Here is a 23,399-nt window from a genome sequence, read left to right as displayed (position 1 = left end):
CTGTGAGATTTTTATATAGATGAAGCCACTGAAATTTAGAGATTAGGTAAATTGGCCACATAGTTCATAAACAGCTAGGAGTTTGCCCAGGTTTGTTGACACTTAAATCCATGCTATTTATTTATTTATTTATTTATTTATTTATTTATTTATTTATTTAAGACGGAGTCTTGCTCTGTCGCCCAGGCTGGAGTGCAATGGCGCGATCTTGGCTCACTGCAGCCTCGTCTCCCGTGTTCAGGTGATTCTCCTGCCTCAGCTTCCTGCGTAGCTGGGATTACAGGCGCTTGCCACCACGCCTGCCTAATTTTTGTATTTTTTGTAAAGACAGGGTTTCACTATGTTGGTCAGGCTGATTTCGAACTGCTAACCTCGTGATCTGCCCGCCTCGGCCTCCCAAAGTGTTGGGATTACAGGCGTGAGCCACCAAGCCCGGCAAATCCATGCTTTTAAACATTACTCTGTATGGTGTGATAATGAACAGCCACTATATGTGACTGTTCATCTGTCTGTCCATCTGTATTGAATAAAGGAGAAGGAGTTGGAGAACAAAGGGAAATCTACAGATATGCTGAGGAAAATAATAATAAAATAACTTAGAAAGAGACATCCTCAAAGGATAATCAGTGGAAACCAGCTTTGATAAAGTAGTAGCACTTTAGTGTGGTACTTGTAACATGACTGCTAACGAATTATAAAGGTTTGGTATAGATATTTGGGATAAATAAACTTATTGCCTCTTCATGTTTGCTCCGTAGATTAAGTTATGTCAAAGACCACAGGCTGATAGTTCCCGGCTCTTGATTTAAGAGCCGGGAACTGTCCTATCAAAGCAGTTTAAGTGAAATTCAGGCCCTAGAACTAGAACATGTAGCCAAAATATTCTAAAGTTTTGTAGATATCCTACAGCTACATGATTTTGTTGAATTAGTCAATTTAGCATTGTGCCAACCACTACGCAGTCTCACAAATAAAAGTATGTGTTATCTTCCTAAAGGAGCTTATGAAGTAGACATGTTCACAAGTAATAGATTATTTTAAGTGCTGTGGAAACACATAGAGGGGAGCAGTTTTACATGAAGAATCACCAAAAGTGCAGTCAGTCAGCATTTTTCTCGTATTCAAAAGCCATCGTATTCCTACCTTGTGTGATTTTATTTTATATGAATGAGTATCTTTTTCCTTCTAGGTATATTTATTTTTCTGTTTAGTTATCTCATATGTAAATATTGCTAGTTTAAATATTTAACTGTTTTCTACCAGCTGACAAATATATTTTAGCTTCTGTTGATATCTTTTTAGCAGAAGTTTAAAAACTGTTCTTGTCATGTTCTGAGTCAAGCATAGGTAATAATATTGTATAAATTAATTGGCTCTTAATGTTGTATGGATTGCTTTCTCTAATGAAGTTAGGAAGCATTCAAAATTTGATTTGTTCTTAAAGTAAGTGAAGATTTGAAGAGTGGTGTAAATATATATAGAAGAAGGACTATGTTAGCAACTCCTTTTTTTTTTTTTTTTTTAATTTTTATTTTTTGAGACAGAGTCTCACTCTGTCACCCAGGCTGGAGTGCAATGGCGTGATCTTGGCTCACTGCAACCTCTACCCCCCAGGTTCAAGCAATTCTCCTGCCTCAACCTCCTGAGTAGCTGGAATCACAGGCACCTGCCACTACATCCAGCTAATTTTTGTGTTTTTAGTAGAGATGGGGTTTTGCCATATTGGTCAGGCTGGTCTGGAACTCCTGACCTCAGATGATACACCCGCCTCAGCCTCCCAAAGTGCTGGGATTACAGGCGTGAGCCACCACACCCAGCCTAAGCAACTTCTTTTTAACACTGTTGACATATTTTAAACTATATTTAACAACATTACTGGAATGATTATTTGAGATAACCTGCTAATTGAACACAAATCTATCTGCTGTAAGAGGGTTTTCTAGTTTCAAGTCTAGGATAATTGATTCCTTAATTTCCCACTCCCCACCTGTGTTTTCATATTCCTTTCCTGTGCATTTATTTTCAGTATCCTATAATTTTTACAACACTATACAAATCAAAGGAATTGTTACTCCAGCTTGGTCATTTAATATAGAAGATGGATGTAAGCCATGATTCTTGTCATTACTTATTTGGCTCTTTGCATTTAGGATTCTTGTCATATACAGTTACTGTATATTGTAATCCGTCAAATTTGAAAATTTTTTTTCACAAGAAAAGTATACTTTAGAGATAAAATTAATCCAAAAGTAGTGCCAAATAGGAGTGCTTATTAATATAGATTTGTGTGTCACTAAGGATAATTACTAATTAATACTTTTATACAATTTTAAAATGTATAAACACCATTAGCTAGGTAAACTTATTTAAACCTAACAACAACTTTATGATGGGTATTGTGATACTAGCTTTATAGATTGCAAAACTGAGTCTCAGAGAGGTCAAATGACTTGCCCAAGGACAAAGAATTAAGTGGCAGTGCAGGAACTGGAACCCATATTTGTATGATTTTGAATCCAGAAGTATTTTAATTACTCACATTTAATCAGTAGCTTCCAAAGTGCTTATGAATGTTTTATTTTGGCTTAAACATTTGTCTTGCAATTCCGTTTATAGTATATGATAATGCAAACACTGATTTGTATAGTAAATGCAAAGATAACTTCAGTCTGGTCTTTACCCTAATGATCACCAACTAGGGAAAAGTCATTCATTTAAATAAGGCTGTAGAGCAGCTTTTCCCAAAGTGTGAGGTATGCTAGTATAGGTATCAAAGGAATATTTATTATTTTAATGTAATTCCCAGCCTAAAAGGCCATCAGCCCACAGACCAACCAACAACAGGTTTATTCCAGATCCTATGTAGTGAAGCCTAAATCTCCCTTAAAAGCTCAAACTTTCTTCTCCCCTGTCCTCACTTCTCTTTAAGTTTTTTGTCTAGCTCCTTCCCTTCTGGGCACATGTAGTCTCCTCATAATTTCCTCCAGTCTGTCACCCTTGCCTTTCCTATATTTGACTCTTCATATTTCTTTAGTAATATCCAACTCTTCCTCCTCAGCTCCAACTTTCTCCCTTTTCAGGTTTTTTTTTTTTTTTTTTTTTTTTTTTTTTTTTATCCCTTTCCAAGATCCACACATCAAACACCGGTGTCCTCTTTACCCCTTGGGTTCTTCGTAACACTGTCATGTATACTTTAGCTCTACCCTCCTAGTCTTGTCCCACCTCCCATCCCTTCACAGCTCCTCCTCCACTCAACTGCATTCACAACCCACCCTGACCTCTCAACCTGGGACTAACAGAAATAACCTGCTCAACAAAATCTATGGTATGAAGTGTCTTTCTCACCAAACCAAGGTCTAACTGGTTCCAGGGTTGGGAGGTCTTGTTTTTTTCCTCTTGACTGTCTCATAACTTGAACTCCATAGGCTCTCTCCACACTTTTAAATGTTTTCTACACTTTTGTGCTTATTCACTATTCCTGAGCTTACATTGTACAGTTTTGGTCATCCAAAATGTTCTGGGGTTCAGGAATAATATGGGGAACATTTTAAAAAAGAATTAAGAGCAGTTGACAAAGTCTCCTGCCTTGAAAGGAAATTTTGGCTTACAAAGGACCACTGTTAAATCAGATTGGACAGGAGGTGATATCAAAGAAATAGGCAGGTAGTAAGGGTATGAGACAATACTTCTAATGCATGAAGTTTGGGAATACTGCTCTAGAGTATTTGAAATTCAAATTTATTCATTCAGTCAGTCACTTATTCACTCATGCATTCACCATGTGGTCATTCACTCAACCAACCAACAAATACTTATATTAAGCGCCTATTCTGTACCAAGCACTGGGCTAGCTATGCAGTAGTGTGACAAAAATTCACAGTTCCAGCCCTCATGGAGTTTCCTGTGTAAGGGAAGGGAGATTCCATGTGCTTTCATGAAAAGTGGCGTTTTTGTTTCTTTAAAAAAAAAAAAAAGTGCCTACTTAAACAGATTTTAAAAATATAACTGAAGTGACAAAAATACACTCTCTGTAAATAAATAATATCTAATAGATGTGTTACCACTCAGAATTTCTATTACCATAAATAAATGTACCAAACCTGGTGTCAGAGATCACTGTGGGCCAGGTTAGAAAAACAAACACTTTTCTTTCTTTTTTTTTTTTTGAGACGGAGTCTGGCTCTGTTACCCGGGCTGGAGTGCAGTGGCCGGATCTCAGCTCACTGCAAGCTCCGCCTCCCGGGTTTACGCCATTCTCCTGCCTCAGCCTCCGGAGTAGCTGGGACTACAGGCGCCCGCCACCTCGCCCAGCTAGTTTTTTGTATTTTTTAGTAGAGACTGGGTTTCACCGTGTTAGCCAGGATGGTCTCGATCTACTGACCTCATGATCCGCCCGTCTCGGCCTCCCAAAGTGCTGGGATTACAGGCTTGAGCCACCGCGCCCGGCCAAACACTTTTCACTTGAAAATACATCACTCCATTATTCAGTGTTATAAAATGAAGAAAAATCACTATTACTGCTCTAGTTAGTAAATGAAAATGTATTTGCTTATTACAAATGTTGGTTTGATTTCGAATCTCCTGAAGTACCTATCTCCTGAGGTGCTGGCTGAGCTTTAAGGACAGCTTGCAACGCTGGATTTTCCCATGGGCCACCATCTCTAATGATTGGAGTCACCAGTTCCAGATTCACATTTCCATATCTGCGGAGGTGATTCTGGTATTCCTGGAATGACCCAAGAATATCCTTTAAGGGCTCTTCATAAAACTCACCTCTTCCAAAGAATAGCAGCAACTCGAAGAAACTCACAGCAAGGCTACTCAAAACGTATTGTATGTGCTCACATTCATCTGGGAATGTTGTAAAACAACAAAGTACAGTCTGAAGAACCTGAAGCTGTGGCAAAGGGACCTGCCATCTTCCAGCATCATCTTCAACCACCTGACAGAAGCGTCGGCAATAACCCCGACTGCTGATCACGCAGCCACCGCAGCTGCCGCTGCCAGCACCGCCTCTGCTGTCGCCTGCACCTCTAAGCCCCACAGGACCCAGCAGGGACTCCACAGTGGCCACGAGCTCTTCTCCGAGGCGTTCGGCCTTTTGGTCGCTCTCTTCCTCCGCCATGAGGCTCTCGCCACCCAACGCGTACCAGCCCCTGCTCCTCTACCGCTAACTGCTTAGGCTAACCTCCCAAATTGCAAAATATTTTAAAACGAGAAGTGATGTAATCTATTAATATAATCTTTGTAATTATAATTTGTTTAGGCAGTTTTCATTTTGGGCTCTATTTTCTTTATATCCATACTGATGTTTTGTTTACTTGTTCTATCAAATACTGAGAGGCCCTAGCCTATTATCCCTGCATTAAAAATTTTGGTTGGGGTATAATTCAACCTCCGAACAACCTAAACTAAGACCATGGGTATTAACATTTCCAACTGAAGCTATAGGTTTGTTTCTTTCTTAGTTCTGTTTTTATGTTATTAATTTTCAGGCTCGTTTATTGAAGATACATGTGTAATTAGAATGGTTATGCCTCCATAATTAACTTCCTCTTTTATCTGAATTGACTTCTTTATCTCATTTTATAATACTGTTTGCCTTGAAGTCTGCTTTATTATTTATATGCCAACTTTCTTACCCTTGCAGTTTACATGGTATATTTTTCTGCATTCATTTGTTTTCAACTCATTTGGCCTCATAAACTATATGACTTAGGTATATATTTATATCTAATATGTATATTGGATATATATATGAGTCCATTCTCATATTGCTGTAAAGAACTACCTGAGAGACTGGATAATTCATAAAAGAGGTTTAATTGACTCACAATTCTGCAGGCTGTACAGGAAGCGTGGCTGGGGGGCCTCAGGAAATTTACAATCCTGGCAGAAGGTGAAAGGGAAGCAAGCACGTCTTACGTGGCCAGAGGAGAAGGAAGAGAACAAAGAGGGAGAATGCCACACACTTTTAACAACCAGATCTCATGAGAACTCACTATCAGGAGAACAACAAGGGGGAAGTCCCTCCCCCATGATCCAGTCACCTCCGTCTAGGCCCTTCCTCCAACACTGGGGATTACAATTTGACCTGAGATTTGGGTGGGGATACAAATCCAAACCATATCAATATATAATCATCATATATAAGTATGTGAACTATAATTGCTTTTTAATCAGTTTTTATAATTTATGTTTATTAATTGGAGTATTTAATCCATTTATAATTACACATATTTTAGATTGTTTAAAATGGTATTGGAATCCCAAGTCTCTTCATTTTCATTTATTCATTTTGTCATTATTTTTCAGATTGATTTGTGTTCAAGTTCACTGACTTCCATATAGTTTCCTTTTTTTTTTTTTTTTTTTTTTTTTGAGACAGAATCGTGTACTGTCATCCAGGCTGGAGTGCATGGAGTGCAGTGGCACCATCTCAGCTCACTGCAACCTCTGTCTCCCAGGTTTAAGCAATTCCCCTGCCTCAGTCTCCCGAGTAGCTGAGATTACAGGTGCACACCACCATGCCCGGCTAATTTTTGTATTTTTAGTAGAGACGGGGTTTCATGTGTTGGCAAGGCTGATCTCGAACTCCTGACCTTAAGTGATCCACCCATCTTAGCCTTCCAAAGTGCTGGGATTACAGGTGTGAGCCACTGCACTGGCCTAGTTTCCATTTTTCTGTTGATATTTACTTCTATTCACTCATTAAGACTATATTTTATTTCGTTAATATATTTTCCCTTAGTTCTTTGAACATATTTATAAGAGCTATTTTTAAGTATTTGTCAGTTGAATCTAACATCTTTTGGGGCCATTTTCTATTGACTGCTTTTTTCTTGACGATAAGTCGCATTTTCCTTTTTGCCTGTCTAGTAATTTTTTTTTTTTTTTTGAGACGGAGTCTCGCTGTGTCGCCCAGGCTGGAGTGCAGTGGCCGGATCTCAGCTCACTGCAAGCTCCGCCTCCCGGGTTTACACCATTCTCCTGCCTCAGCTTCCCGAGTAGCTGGGACTACAGGCGCCCGCCACCACGCCCGGCTAGTTTTTTGTATTTTTTAGTAGAGACGGGGTTTCACTGTGTTAGCCAGGATGGTCTCGATCTCCTGACCTCGTGATCCGCCCGTCTCAGCCTCCCAAAGTGCTGGGATTACAGGCTTGAGCCACCGCGCCCGGCCTGCCTGTCTACTAATTTTTAAATTATATACTGTACCTTGTGGATGTATGGTGGAAACTCTGGAGTTTTGTTATTTTTCTTTGAATGCTATTGATTTTCATTCTGATAGGCTGTCCAGTTACTTGCTGTTCATCCTTAACTCTTGCAGGCTTAGTTTTACACTTTTGGAAAGATCAAGTTATTTCCCAAGTTCTTTTTTTTTTTTTTTTTGAGATGGAGTCTCGCTCTGTCGCCCAGGCTGGAGTGCAGTGGTGCGATCTCAGCTCACTGCAAGCTCTGCCTCCTGGGTTCATGCCATTCTCCTTCCTCAGCCTCCCAAGTAGCTGGGACTACAGGCGCCTGCCACCATGCCCAGCTAATTTTTTGTATTTTTAGTAGACGGGGTTTCACCATGTTAGCCAGGATGGTCTCAATCTCCTGACCTCGTGATCCGCCCTCCTCGGCCTCCCAAATTGCAGGGATTACAGGCGTGAGCCACTACACCCGGCCCCCAAGTTCTTTTAAATTAGTAGGATGCAACCTCCAAACTGTGTTTCCCTTTGAATCTTTTAGGTTTTAATATTAGGTTTTGTTAGGTTAGTACTAGAGTAGGTCTTACTTTAGAGCCTGGTTCTTTTTCGTAAGATGTGTCAGCTGAATGTCCAAGAAATTAGCAAGATTTCTCTCTCTCTTTTTTCTTTTTTTTTCTTTTTTTTTTAAAGAGACAGGGTCTCACTATGTTGCCCAGGCTGTCTCGAACTCTTGGGCTCAAGCAGTCCTCCTGCCTCAGCTTCCCAAAGTGTTGGGATTACAGGCGTGAGCTACCACACCTGCCCTTCTCTACTTTTGCTTGTCTGGAAATCCTGTGTTCTTCCAGTGCCACTTAACCTCTAGTGTTTGTGTTTTACCATAACCCCAAAGCAGTTGGTCTCTAGTAAACCTGGACTACTTTCTCTCTGGGTAGCCCAACCTTTAGCCAGGTACACGCATGTGACTTCTAGGGATCTCCTCTCCTTAGCTTCCAGTTTCTTGCCCAGAATAATTTAGCTGCTTCATTTGTTTTAAACTCTGATCTCTGCCTCCTCAACTCAGGAGAAACATACAATTACATGCTGTACACTGGTTGCAATATTGACTTTTATCAGAGTTTCTGGGCAATTATGATGTTGACTTGGTGAGTTTCTCTTCTCTCGGGAATTACAGTCTTGTGTTTATTTTACAAAACCTGAATACAGTTGCCTCGTGTGTTTTGTCATTTTTGATGGTTGTTTACAATGGGAGGGCTAGCTGGTACCAATTACTTCGTCATAGCCAGAAGTGCATGATTCTGAGTATATAAATTTATTGTGTCATCCTGAGACTTACTTGTATTTTCCATTAGTGATTTGTTCAAACCCATTCCCCAAATAAAATTTTGTGCCTGGCTTTTATTGGAGGGGGAACAAAACTTTCTCTATTAAAGAGGCATAGCATTTTAATGATTTTCTAAAATTTTATTGCACTTTATAGAGTATCTGATAAGTGTCATGGTTCTTCCCTGTCTCCTCTGGGGAAGACACTACCGTATCTTTGGTTTATCTTATTTTCATCAATGGAAGTATTAACTATACATGTGGATGCTATTTGACAAAAGATAACTAGAAATATTACCTGCTGAATTTTTTTTTTTTTTTTTTTTTGAGACTTAGTCTCGCTCTGTCGCCCCAGGCTGGAGTGCAGTGGTGTGATCTGGGCTCACTGCAAGCTCCGCCTCCAGGGTTCACGCCATTCTCCTGCCTCAGCCTCCTGAGTAGCTGTCACTACAGGCGCCCGCCACCACGCCTGGCTATATTTTTTTTTTGTATTTTTAGTAGAGACGGGGTTTCAGTGTGTTAGCCAGGATGGTCTCGATCTCCTGACCTTGTGATCTGCCTGCCTCGGCCTCCCAGAGTGTTGGGATTACAGGTGTGAGCCACCGCGCCCGGCCCTGAATCATTTTTAAAACTGGAAATTAATGGTGTGGCCACTTGTAAAATAAATTTTTGCAGATATTACTTCAGTCATTAAATGTTTAGTGAATGCCTGTTTTATTGCCATTGCTGGCATTGTACTTGGCACTAGGAGTATAAGGGAGAACAAAATAGATGTGCATGATCCCCATCCTTGTTGAATTTACATTCCACTATGGGAGACAGGCAATAAATACAAAGAAACAACATCAAAAATTACAAATTATGGTATCTACCAGGAAGAAAACAAACAGGGTTCTATAGTTGAGAACAGTGAGTTCCTAGTTTAGTTAGGGTGGTCAGAGAAGATCTCTTTGAGGAGTTTTATATTTAAACTGAATGGATAAGGAGGTAGTGTCCTTATGGGAATAGTTGAATTAGGTACTATGTTGGGTTTTTAAATACCTTTCCAGTACCCATAAAGATCCTGAGGAAAGTTTTGTTGTATTAGAGGAACTGAAAGAAGATAAATGTGTCTGAAGTATGAACAAGCGGAAGAAAATGACAAGATTTAAGTTGAGAAGGTGGACATAGGCTAGATCATTTAGGACCCTGTAGACAGTGGTTAGGAGCTTGATTTCTTCTTATCTTCTTTCTTCCATCCTGGAATAGGGTAACCACATAATTTTATACAAAAACTGGTGTACTCTGAATAAAAAGGAACACCAACTGGATGGAATACTGGGTTGGCAGATGTAATCTAGCCCTGTTTGGGAAAATCATCCTAATTGTGTGCATAACATGTGTAGAAATAATATAGATTCTACCTGCAGATTAACTTTAAATCTTTTATTATTATTATTATTATTATTATTGTTATAATACTTTAAGTTCTGGAATACATGTGCAGAATGTGCAGCTTTGTTACATAGGTATACATGTGCCATTGTGGTTTGCTGCATCCACCAACCCATCATCTACATTTCTCCTAATGCTATCCCTCCTCTGGCCCCTCACCCCCTGACAGGCACTGGTGTGTGATGTTCCCCTCCCTGTGTCCATGTGTTCTCACTGTTCAACTCCCACTTATGAGTGAGAACCTGCGGTGTTTGTTTTTCTGTTCCTGTGTTAATTTGCTGAGAATGATGGTTTTCAGCTTCATCCATGTCCCTGCAAAGGACATGAATTCATCCTTTTTTATGGCTGCATAGTATTCCATGGTGTATATGTGCCACATTTTGTTTATCCAGTCTATCATTGTTGGGCATTTGGGTTGGTTCCAAGTCTTTGCTATTATGAACAGTGCTGCAATAAACATACATGTGCATGTGTCTTTATAGTAGAATGGTTTATAATCCTTTGGGTATATACCAAGTAATGGGATTGCTGGGTCAAATGTTTTTTCTGGTTCTAGATCTTTTTTTTTTTTTTTTTTTTCCCACCCAGGCTGGAGTGCAGTGGTGCGATCTTGGCTCACTACAGCCTCAGCCACCTGGCTTCAAGTGATTCTCCTGCCTCAGTCTCCCAAGGACCTGGGATTACAGGCATGCACCACCGTGCCCAGCTAATTTTTGTATTTTTAGTAGAAATGTGATTTCACCATGTTGGCCAGGCTGGTCTCGAATGCCTGACTTCAGGTGATCTGCCCGCCTCAGCCTCCCAAAGTGCTGGGATTACAGGCATGAGCCACCGCGTCTGGCCTCTGGTTCTAGATCCTTGAGGAATTGCCACACTGTCGTCCACAGTGGTTTAATTTACACTCCCACCAACAGTGTAAAAGTGTTCTATTTCTCCACATCCTCTCCAGCATCTATTGTTTCCTGACTTTTTAATGATCGCCTTTCTAACTGGTATAAGGTAGTATCTCGTTGTGGTTTTGATTTGCATTTCTCTAATGAACAGAGGTGATGAGCTTTTTTTCATGTTTGTTGGCTGCATAAATGTCTTCTTTGGAGAAGTGTCTGTTCATATCCTTCGCCCACTTTTTGATTGAGTTGTTTTTTCTTGTAAATTTGTTTAAGTTCCTTGTAGGTTCTGGGTATTAGCCCTTTGTCAGCTGGATAGATTGCAAAAATGTTCTCCCATTCTGTAGGTTACTTGTTCACTGTGATGATAGTTTCTTTTGTTGTGCAGAAACTGTTTAGTTTAATTAGTTCCTATTTGTCAATTTTGGCTTTTGTTGCCATTCCTTTTGGTGTTTTAGTCATGAAGTCTTTGCCCATACCTGTGTCCTGAATGGTATTGCCTAGGTTTTCTTCTAGGGTTTTTATGGTTTTAGGTCTTACATTTAAGTCTTTAATCCATCTTGAGTTAATTCTACTTACTATCTATATAGACCTTGGGCAGTTTAATGTCTCTGTGCCTCAGATTTCCCGTTTGCAGTATGGGGAAATAATATCCTCACTGGGAATGAAGATTAAGTAAAATAATATATGCATCAGAACACACAGTGCCTGGCACATGCCGAGTACTTAGTAAATCTGTTCTTTCAGCAAATATTTATTGAAAGGTTATTATGTGCCAGACATTATGCTAGACAATGGGGATTAAACATTGAACCAAACACAGAAATCCTTGCCTTCATTGGGTTTATATTCTGGTGCTGAGAAGTGGGTGATAAATAAGTTAAAAATGGGATGTAAGGTGGTAATAAGTGCGATGTAGCAAAAACATGACACAGAGAATGGAATATGGAATATGCTGGCAGCAGAAGAGGATGGTGAGCGAATATGGAATATGCTGGCAGTAGAAGGGGATAGTGAGCTGAAAGTTTAAGTAGATTGATCAGAGTAGACCTCATTGAGAAGGCAGGATTTGAACAGGGATTTAAGGAAGTGAAGGATTGAGCCAGCTACAGCAGGATTTCAGGCAGAGGGAACATGCAGAGATGATATGGGAATCTGGTAGGAGGTTTTAAGCAGGGGAGTGACAGGAAATGGTTTGTGTTTCAGAATGGAGACTAGGCTGTGGATAAGAGAGAGTGACAGCAGGGAAACAAGTTGGTAATTGAAATAAAAGATGTTGAACCAGGGTGGTATCAGTGGAGGTAGTTAGAAATGGTTGGATTCTGAAACTACTCGGAGGTAGAACTGACAGGATTTACTGATAAATTTGATAAGCTGTTTGAGAGAAAATGAGGTGCCAAAGGTTTTTTTAGCTAGAGCAACTAGAAGGATGAAGCTGCCATTTACTGAAATGGGGAATAACTGTGGGAGGAATAAATTCAGGGGTGAAGATTAGGAGTTTCAGTTTTAGGCATCCTATTAGACACCCAAGCATTAGTGTTAACAGTTGTTACTTACCCAATAAATGTTAGCTGTTATAATCATTCATTAAATATTTATTGGCACCCTGGTGGACAGTTTGCTATGTTCTTGGAATTAAAAAGGTGGTCAAAACTAGACAATCTTCTTGCATTTATGGAATTTGCAGTCTAATCGGAAACATAGGAATTGGTTAAAGGACTTCATTGTTGGTAGTATTTTTTTTCCTTAAAACAAACAAACAAAACAAAAGAAAACCTTTAATTAGGGCACCTAAAGAGAAATAAGAGTGACTTAACAAAATCATAGTTATCCCTTGATATCTAAATTTATTAGGTTCTTACGGGCAGATAGTGAGGGATATGTGTACATTGATGTTTCAGACTACTTACGTAAATGGTTTTTTTCAGTAGACGTATCTTTTAAGTTTCTTATTTAACAATATCTCATTCTTAAAATTGGTTAGCTTAACTAATATGAGAGAATGAAGCTTCGTGAATTTACCTTCATTTAGTTGAAATGAGAGAGCTGTATATTGAATTCAGTGTTTAAAAGTATTACATATTTCATGAAATACTTAGGTTGTTAGAAATGTTCTCCTTTGTTTCTTTCATTAAAAATGTTTTACTTTTCCTTTTTATTAGCTAAGGACCATTTTTTTTAACTGAAGTCTTTAATAATAGCATTATAGTATCATCTATTTACCTTTCTCTTACAACATTGAAGTATTAATTTTTGTGTTTTAAAAAAACAGGTTCGTCATAAGGCATCGCAGAAGGTTTATGCTATGAAGCTTCTTAGTAAGTTTGAAATGATAAAAAGATCAGATTCTGCCTTTTTTTGGGAAGAAAGAGATATTATGGCCTTTGCCAATAGCCCCTGGGTGGTTCAGGTAAGCATACTAACTTTTATAAGTTTATTTCTTTTTATTAATGAGTGCTTTATTATTCATGAGTTGATTTTTGTGTACCAAGTCTTATGCTTCATTTACGTAGTAACAGTGCAGTTATTTTTGGGAGATTTGATTCAGAACATTTGTTTAATGTTCCAAAACAGTATGTCCACATAGATATGACATGTAATACTTACTTAAATTGTTGTATGGAGGCAAGTATTACTTACAACTTTTTCTTCTTAATTCTTTTATAAAGAATTGGCTCAAATACCAGTATGCCATTATTTCATACCCACTTATTCTTGTGATTTACATAGTAGGAACGTAGTAAATTCATTGAATCATCTGGGAGGATATACACATATTAATATTCCAACATGGCACATTGTATACATATGTAACAAACCTGCACATTGTACACATGTACCCTAGAACTTAAAATATAATAATTAAAAAAAAAAGTTTTTATGGCCAGGTGCAGGGGCTCACACCTGTAATCCCAGCACTTCGGGAGGCTGAGGCAGGTGGATCACGAGGTCAGGAGATTGAGACCATCATGGCTAACACAATGAATCCCTGTCTCTGCTAAAAATACAAAAAATTAGGCAGGCATGGTGGCACGCACCTGTAATTCCAGCTACTTGGGAGGCTGAGGCAGGAGAATCGCTTGAACCCGGGAGGCGGAGGTTACAGTGAGCCGAGATTGTGCCACTGCACTCCACCCTGGGTGACAGAGCTAGACTCCGTCTCAAAAAAAAAGAAGTTTATGTTACATTTATCAGTCTATCTTGAAAAGAAAAACAAAACAAAAAAACTTCCTACAATAAACATTTAGAAAATTCTACAATATTATAATATTATGGCTCCTAATTTTGCCTTTTATTTGACTGTGGGTTAAGGAATTTAAGTTTCTGCTTTGCCTTCATTCTTTTTTTTTTTTTTTTGAGATGAAGTCTTGCTCTGTTGCCCAGACTGGAGTGCAGTGTTGCAATCTCTGTTCACTGCATCCTCTGCTTCCCAGGTTCAAGCTGTTCTCCTGCCGCAGTCTCTCGAATAGCTGAGACTACAGGCACCTGCCACTGTGGCCGGCTAATTTTTGCATTTTTAGTAGACATGGGGTTTCGCCGTGTTGGCCAGACTGGTCTCGAACTGCAGACCTCAAGTGATCTGCCTGCCTTAGCCTCCCAAAGTGCTGGGATTACAGACGTGAGCCTCCGCACCTGGCCTTTGCCTTCTTTACTATTATATTTCTCTCTAGCTTTGTTTCTCTAAAAAATTTTTTTATGCTAGTATCTAAATCTGCAAGCATTTTTGAACAAGTATCATGAGTAAGATTAGGTATATACCAGTTCTTGTTCAGAATGCTTAAATGATCTGGGAGTTTGATACCTTGCTTGTGGAAGGCAGTTCAGATCCCCACCCCTCCCCGCCAAAAAAACCCCACTTTTGACCATGTTGTTTAGAAGCTCATTACTGTTACTTTTTCATAAGGTTGATCCTCACTGCTGCTCCCTCCCCCGCTGTTTTTTAAAATTGTAGGCAGTGAATAGAAATTCTGATATGTACAGCAAAACTAAAACTTTTATGGTAAATTCTATACCATGATATTTTTTTTTCCCCTTGAGATGGAGTCTCCCTCTGTCACCCAGACTGGAGTGCATTGGCATGATCTCTGCTCATTGCAACCTCCGCTTCCTGGATTCAAGCGATTCTCCTGCCTCAGCCTCCCGAGTAGCTGGGATTACGGGTTCTCACTACCACGCCTGGCTAATTTTTGTATTTTTAGTAGAGAGATGGGGTCTCACCATGTTAGCCAGGCTGGTCTTGAGCTCCTCACCCTAGGTGATCCACCTGCCTTGACCTCCCAAAGTGCTGGGATTACAGGCATGAGCCCCTGTGCCCGGCCTATATACCATGATAATTTATCTGATTAAAGAATGATTGCAATGAAGTATTTGTTTCACTTGTAGCTTTAAATCGCTTTCATAGTACCAGATTGCCATTTCTAGTTATTTCATAAATTGATACTCTTTGATCTTTAAATCTGCTGTGTGAACCTTTATAAATAATTAATTGAGATAGAAGAAAGTCTGCTGATTATTGAGGTAATTGGGATACTGGATCTGAGGAAGCAAACCAATAGTGAAACACAGTACAATTGAAGAAGTAAATCCGATTATAATTGTGGCCTTTATATGCTTATCTCTCTTGGTAAAGAACAACATTCCATGCACCGTTATATTTATGTGTATAAAATGTTTTACTTTTTAGGAAAACTTGTGAAAGTGACTGACTTATTTATTGTTTTATTCAATGATTTTGAATATTTTCACAGAATTGTACAACCATCACTACTACCTAATTTTAGGACATTTTTCTCACCCTCCAAAGAAGCCCTGGACCAATTAGCATTTATTCCCCAATTCCGCCTCTCCCCTGCCCCTGTCAACTACTAGTCTATTTTATGTCTTTATGGATTTACCTATTCTGAAAGCTTCCGATAAATCAGGTCACACAACATGTATGTATGTCTTTTGTGACATCTTTCACCTAGCCTAATGTTTTAACATTCATTCATTCATGTTGCAGCATGTATCAACACTTAATTTCTTATTATGGTTAAATAATATTCTGTTACATGGTTTTACCACACTTTGTTCATTCATCACTTAATGGACATTTGTGTTGTTTCTCCTTTTTGACTATAATGAATAGTGCTGTTTTGAGTATTCTTTCATAAGGATTTTGGTACATATGTTCACACATTTCTTTTAGGGATCTACATTGCAGTGAAATTAATGAGTCATCGGATATGCCTATAATTAATTTCATTGGATTATTTCCGTTTTCCAAATCTCAGCTCTTATTTTTAAATGACTATTCAATATTTAATTGTACTAATGCCCCCATAGTTACTATACTTTTGTTAGAAATAGCTCTTTTCATTTTTGTTAATATAAATTAGCCACAGTAATAGGTCAAATCTTGGACCTATCTGTATTTCTTGGAAATATATTCTTAGGATGATTTCTGAATTCAGTAGATAAATATTGACATATTTTAAAAACTTTTATTTTTTTGCAGGTAGAGAGGACTTTGTCTTTTTAAAGCCATTTATCTATCCAGTTTGCTGTGTTTTTCTAGGGTTCTTATTTTTATGGCAAATGCTTTCTTGCTTTCCTTTGTAGTTTTATCACCCAGATGTGTACCCCTAAACACCTTAGTTTAGTTTTGGCATTTAAAAAAATTTAAGTTCAGGTGTATCTTTTAAATCTCTCAGCCCTCTTCTTTCATTTACTTTTGTCCCCAGGTTGAAGAAACCTGGGTTTTGCTGATCTCTTCTTGTGGTGTAGTTTAACATGTTTCTCTCTCACTTGTATTTTTGTAAATTGGTTGTTAGATATAGAGGCTTGATCAGATTCAGGTTTCACTTTGGAAGGGGATGGTGCAGGACTACTTCATAGACCAGGTTCGTAGGCCACCTATAAGAAGACTAATGTCTGGTTATCTGGTGTGTTACCAGGTATTTGTGCTCAGTGTCTTGATATATCATTTATTAAGGTTTGTAAAATGATACTTCAAGTCAGTCGTTCCTCCTTGGTTATAGTGACTGGAATACTTCTGTGAAGAAAAATATTTCTCTGTTTACTTGTTAGTTACTCAGGGTGCAGTTCATACTGGAAGGACAGGATAAATACTTTATTCTTTTATTGTGTTTACCAGTTTTCAAAATAAGGGTGACCAGTTTTGGGGGAGAATCAGTTTGAACTCATGGACTTGAAACCTGTTTGATATGTTTCAGTCCTTTGAATATCTTATTGATGCTCAAATTGTGGTACCTTTGACTAGTGGGATCAGAATGAGGTTGGTTTATGAAACCTTTAATGAAGCCTTAATAGTCTTTAATAGCTTGCTTGCAAAGTGATATAGGTGCTCCAGACCTATCTTAAACATTTGTGCTCTTGATGTGTAATTAACTGTGCTTGTAGGTCTGTCTTTTATGCATGTGTGAGATTTTCTTTAGAATAGATTCCTAGCATTGGGATTGCTAGGTCAGATGGTATGCACATTTGACTTTTTGATTGGTAGCACTAGATTGCCTTGTTAAAAAACTTCTCTTTATAAGTTTACATTATCTTTGTACAATAGATGTTCTCTTTCACCACAGTTTTAGCAAATACTTGATATTGTTAACTTTTAAATTTTTACTAGTTACATGCTTGAGAAATAAGGTGTTAACTGTGTTAAGTTGTGCTTCCTTGATTACTTACGAGATTCAGCATCTTTCATATGCTTGTTAATAATTTATATTCCTTATACATTAAGCCTAAAAATATAATTTATATTTTATAAATTCATAATATAATTTTATATAATATATAATTTATAATAATTTATATTTTTATACATCAAGCAATGTATAAGGAATATGAATTTCATTGCTAATGTATATGGAATATAAATTAGTAAGCAAATGAAATATGCTAATCTTTTATAGTACATTGAAAAAGATTTCAAAGTGTAAAATTTAAAGTAAATGCTATTTGCAATAATGTGATTTTTTAAAGTGGGATACTGAATTTGATTTACTAATTTGTTAAGTAGTTTTGCATCTATGTGCATAATGAGACTTGATCTTTAATTATTTAAACATGGGCTCTTGCTTTTCTTATTACAGTAAGACTATTGTAATAGACATAATAGGAGAGCATACTACTTTTTTCTGTGCTTTGGTATGGTTTATATAAAATGTAAACTATTCATTTCATGAGGCTTGAATGAACTTGCTTGCAAAACTTTCAAGAAAAAAAATTCTTTTTTTTTTTTTTTCTAGAGGCAGGGTCTCACTCTGTTGCCCAGGCTGTATTTAGTACAGTGGCAAGGTCATGGCTCACTGAACCCTCAAATTCCTAGGCACAAACAATCCTCTCAGCTCAGTTTCCCAAGTAGCCGGTACTGCAAGCATGTACCACCATGCCCTGGCTCATTTTTGGTGAAGACCGGCGTCTCACTATGTTGCCCAGGCTGATCTCGAACTCCTGGCCTCAAGCATTCCTCCCATCTCTGCTTACCAAAGCACTGGGATTATAGACATGAGCTACTGCACCCAGCCTAATGATACATTTTTCCATTTTAAAAATGTATGACGATAAATTTATCCCAAAGTAGAAAAAAAAAAGTATATTGAATCCCCATGTACAGTTCACCCAACTTCAACAATTACCAACCATGGCCAATCCCATTTCAGGTATGCTAGGAATTGCAAACATTTTTTGGTAAAGGGCCAGATGATAAATATTTAGGCTTTGCAACCTAAGAGGCAAAGTTGAAGATACTGTGTAAGTATTTATATAATGAGAAAACAAATTTCTACACAGTTTTTATTGATGAAATTTAAGAGATAATACAGTTTTAAAAATACAGATCTACTAATGACAAGAATGAAATTCTTTTCTGGATGTTTGCTCAACTGGGGTCCACAGTTAGTGTTTCCTAAAAATTCCTTAAAAATTAAGTACAAATACTCATCTGTTAATGCTGGTGTGTAAAAATATTTTACATATTCGTCTTTGAAAATGTCCTTTCACACAGCTAGGTATTGCCACATACTATTATTATCCACTAACATATGATTGTTTTTTTAAAGTTTTAGGTTTATAGAAAAATTGAGCAGACAGTATAGACTTCCTGTCTATCCCCAATGCTGTTTTCCCTGTTATTACAAATGTATGAATGAACCAGTATTGATACATTAAACTAAAGTCTTTATTTAGATTTTTAAAATTTTTATCTAATGTTCTTTGTCTGTTTCAGGATCCCATCCAGAATACCACATTACATTTAATTATCGTGTCTTCCTAGGCTCTTCTTGGCTGTGACAGTTTCTCATACTTTCCTTGTTTTTGATGATGTTGACAGTTTTGAGGAGTACATGAATTATACTGTAGGATGTGGATGCTCCTCTGTAGGAATTTGTCTGATGTTTTTCTTCCTAATTAGACTAGGGTTATGGGTTTTTGGGAGAAAGACTGCAGAGTTAAAGTGCCATTTTCATGCTGTCATATCAGGAGTACATACATTATTTATGACTGTTAATGTTGACCTCAAGCATATATTTATCACTTGGAGAAGGCATTTTCAGAAAATTTAAAAATTCTTCTTTTGATAGTTACAGGTTAATCATTTCTAATGGAAGGTTAGGTGGAAGAAACTCCTTGATTGGAAAGTTTAAATAGATTTCAAAATACGGATATTTCCCTTGCGCTTACATTTTGACCAAAAATGCTGCTTCAAAATGAGGAAATTAACATTGATACATTACATTAATATTCAGATCCCAATCAGGTTTTCACCAGTGTCCCAGTAATGTCTTTTATAGCAGGAGGATCCAGTTTCAAACCACATCACATTTATTTTCTTACAGTTTTGAATATTTCCTCAGTCTTCCCTTGACTTATCATCCTTTTTAGCTGTAATATCCCCCACTAGGCTGCCCGTTTGCCTGGATGTCCTTTGGACCCTGTTTTTGTTACCAACCACAGGTTCCTAGGCTCCCAGAAACTAGAAAATGAAATGAGGCAAGAAAGTGTCCCAGACAAGGCTTTATTCATGGCTGATGCTGGAGCACCAGGGAGACAGCACTGGAGCGAGAGTTCTCCAGCTGACTCTTTTTGGACACGTCTTTTTGTTAAGAACCATGATGACATAAATAAGCATGAGATATCTGAATGTCATTACATATGCAGGGTGGAGCACAAGGTGTGCAGGTGCAGTGAGAAATCATGGTAGTACACACATGGCATGATAACAAAATGGTGAATAAGCTCCTCCCTGGGTGGGGAGTTTAGTATTATAAGGAGACAAGGGGTGGAGATTAGCCATTCTTCTGGTCTTATGTGCATATGGGCGATAGGATTAACTACCTTGAGTAAGATTTAAGGTGGGACTCTGTGTTTTTTAGTTTCTTCAAGATCATACTTCAGTGAGTATGGCAACTTGATAAGATTTAGGGTGGGATTCTGCTTATCTTAGTTTCCTCAAGTTCCTGCCATTAGCTGGAAGGAAGGTCAAGGAATGGGCAGAGTCCCATCCCTACTCTGTCTCACTTGGGCTTTGGTATCCCATGGCACCCATCCTCACATGTGAATAGTCCTCTTTTGCTTCCTCAGCTCTTCTACCCTCTGTGTGGCTTGACTTCTGACTCCTTTTATGGTTTGTTTTGATGAATAGTAATTCATGATTTTAATGCAGTAAAAGTTTAATCAAACTTTTATGGTTAATGGCCTTTTGTGTTCATTAAAGTTTGTCCCTACCTTAAGATCGTGAAGATATTCTGCTATATTACCTTTCTGACTTTTATTTTTTCCCTGTTAATCTGTCCTGTCATAGTCCGTTAGGGCTGCTATAACAAAATACCATAAACCAAGTAGCTTATAAACAGCAGAACTTTATTTCCCAAAGTTCTAGATGCTGGGAAGTCCAAGATGAAGGTGCTGGCAGATTTGTTGTCTGGTGAGAATCCCTGTTGTCATATATGGCACCTTGTCCCTGTGTCCTCACATGGTAGAAGGGGGTGAATGAGCTCCTTTGGGCCTATTTTACAAGGGCACTAAACCCATTTATGAGGGCTGACTTCTTGTTATGCAAACAAGGTGACTCAAGTGGCCTCCATGACCTATGCATTTCCCCAGAAGCCCCTTCTCCTAATACCATCACCTTAGGATGATGGTGTTACACCATCATTAAGATTTCATACGAATTTTATGGGAACACAAAACATTCAGACCATAGCACCTAAGATAAGCCCAGAATGGATTTTTTAAAGAGTGTTATTTAAGGATTAAATTTTGTTTCCATATGGATATTCAGTTGTTCCAACATTACATATTGACAAAACTTTCTGTTCCCGACTGGTGTATATTAACTCCTTATGTTGTCATTCATTTATCCATCGGTGAATAGATCTGTTTTGGGGTTCTCTATCTCACTGCATCATTTATGTATTCTTGCCACCAGTAACACAGTACTTTAATTAGCTTCGCTTACCTTGCTTGTTATTTATTGGAGTTTCTTAGAATTACAAGTTTATAGAGTTCATCAGACTTGGAGGTAGTTTGGCCATTATTTCTTTAAATGTTTTTTCTATCTCAGTTCCTGTCCCCTAAGCCCCAATCCCCTTTCTCAGACTTCACTTACACATGTGTAATCTGTTTGATGTTGTCCCGTAGGTAACTGATACTTTTTTTCACCAGTCTTTTTTTCTTTGCATGCTTCATTTTGTAAAGTTTTTTGCTATGTCCTTAAGTTCATGGATCTTCTACAGTATCTAGTCTAACTTCAATCCCTTTAAAGGGATTCTATTTGGCTTATTTGACTCCACAGAATTGTTTTGAGATTCATCCATGATGTATATCAATGTTTCATTCCTTTTTATTACTTTTATTACTTTTTATTATATATATCCTTGTAGGGATATGTAACAATTTATCTCTTCATCTGTTAATGGACATTCAGGTTTTTTCCAGTTTTTCTCTCTTACAAATAAAACTACATTATTATTTGTGGATTAACTTGATTCTTTGAAAGTTTATTTTTAAGCTGTGGTAAATTTAGAGTTGCCTTTACTCTGATGGAAAATATATACACTGTCTCTGTTCTAGTGGCTATGTTTACCATTTTAACATGCACATTTAAGTTTCCAAAATTAATTTTATTGAGGTATAATAACTGTACAACTTTATTGAGGTATGCAACTTTTTATACCTTTGTAAGACAACTTTATAATAGAACTTTATTGAGGTATAATTTGCATAGCATAAAATTCACCTATGTGAAGTGTATGCTTTAGTGAGTTTTAGGAAATTTATAGCATTGTGGAACCACCACTGCCATCTGATTTTAGAGCATTTCCACCATCCCAAAGTGGTTACTTGTACCCTTCACTCACATTTCCTATCACCCTCTAAGCCCCAGGCAACCATTAATATGCTTTCTGTCCCTATAGATTTGCTTTTTCTAGACAGGTCTTATAAATGGAATCATACAATATGTTGTCTTTTGCATCTGGTACTTTTCCCTTAGCATACTGTTTTTAAGGTTCATCCATGTTGTAACATTTGTTATAATTCATTCCTTTTTAGTGCTTAATAGTATTCCATTGTATGGCGTGGTATAATAAATAATATAGCTAGTCTTTGTCGCCATTTTTGGCACAGAGCTTCAAAAGCCCTGGAATTTCCTGAGTGATAGGAGTGTCTTTGTTATGCCAATGAGGTGATTCAGATGGCCTCCTGATAGCTTCAGGATGAGGGCTGACCACTACAAAAGACCAAACACATGATTAGAAGACTAAGGCTTTTAGCTGCCAGACCTCCCAGGAGAGGAAAAAGGAGATGTCGGGGGGGGGGGGGGGGGGGGGGGGGGGTGGGGTGGGGGATTAGAGATTGAGTTTAATCATTCAGCCAGTGATTTGATTAATCATGTCTGTGTAATGGGGCCCTCATAAAAACTCTGGATACTGACACTCAGTGGAGCTTCCTGACTGGTGAACACATTGATGTTCTGGTGCCAGGAGAGTGATACATTTTTATTCCACACAGAAAGGGTGCAGAAGCTCCATAATCTCTTCCAGACTTTGTCTTGTGTGTATCCTTTATAATAAAACTGTAATCATAAATATAGTATTATGCTGAGTTCTATGAGTCATCGTAGTAAATTGTTAAGCCTAAGGAGGTTGTGGGAACCCCTGAATTTGCAGCCAGTAAGTCCAAAATGTAGGGAACCTGGGGATCCCCAAAGTGCAGCTGATTTCTGAAGTGAGGGAAATTCTTTGGAAGACTGAGCTCTTCACTTGTGGGATCTCATGCCAAGACTTGATGGTTAATGTCAGAATTGCATTGCAGAACACCCAGTTGGGGTGGAAATGGTGTAGAGATGTACTCCATGTTGTTTGTTCATTTACCGGTTAATGAACATTTGAATTGCTTGCACTTTTTGGCCATTGTGAATAGTGAATAATGCAGATATGAATATTTGCTCTTAGTCTTTGGTGGATATATTTAATTTCTTTTAGGTAGATGCATAGGCGTGCAATCCTTGATTGTTTGCTACGTTTATGTTTAACTTTGTAAGAAATTATCAAACTGGCTTCCAAAG

General features: G+C 38.0%; 1 protein-coding gene across 6 annotated transcripts in view; it reads left to right on the top strand.

The window, feature by feature from the left end:
- ROCK2 (Rho associated coiled-coil containing protein kinase 2) overlaps positions 1–23,399 on the top strand; it is a 168,987-nt gene that overhangs the window by 83,058 nt on the left and 62,530 nt on the right. For all 6 annotated transcript variants that reach the window (XR_004054261.1, XM_030920827.1, XM_030920826.1 and 3 more), the window contains exon 4: positions 13,104–13,241. Coding sequence is in view for 5 of the 6 variants with exons in the window: in XM_030920827.1 (XP_030776687.1) it covers positions 13,104–13,241 (138 nt within the window). In the remaining variant the exon portion in view is untranslated. The remainder of the gene's footprint in view (positions 1–13,103; positions 13,242–23,399) is intronic.

This window comes from Rhinopithecus roxellana, chromosome 17 (assembly GCF_007565055.1).
Source record: "Rhinopithecus roxellana isolate Shanxi Qingling chromosome 17, ASM756505v1, whole genome shotgun sequence".
In the NCBI taxonomy this organism is placed as follows: Eukaryota; Metazoa; Chordata; class Mammalia; order Primates; family Cercopithecidae; genus Rhinopithecus; species Rhinopithecus roxellana.
The sequence above is the reverse complement of the archived record's forward strand: the minus strand, read 5'-3'. Positions and strand labels throughout refer to the sequence as shown.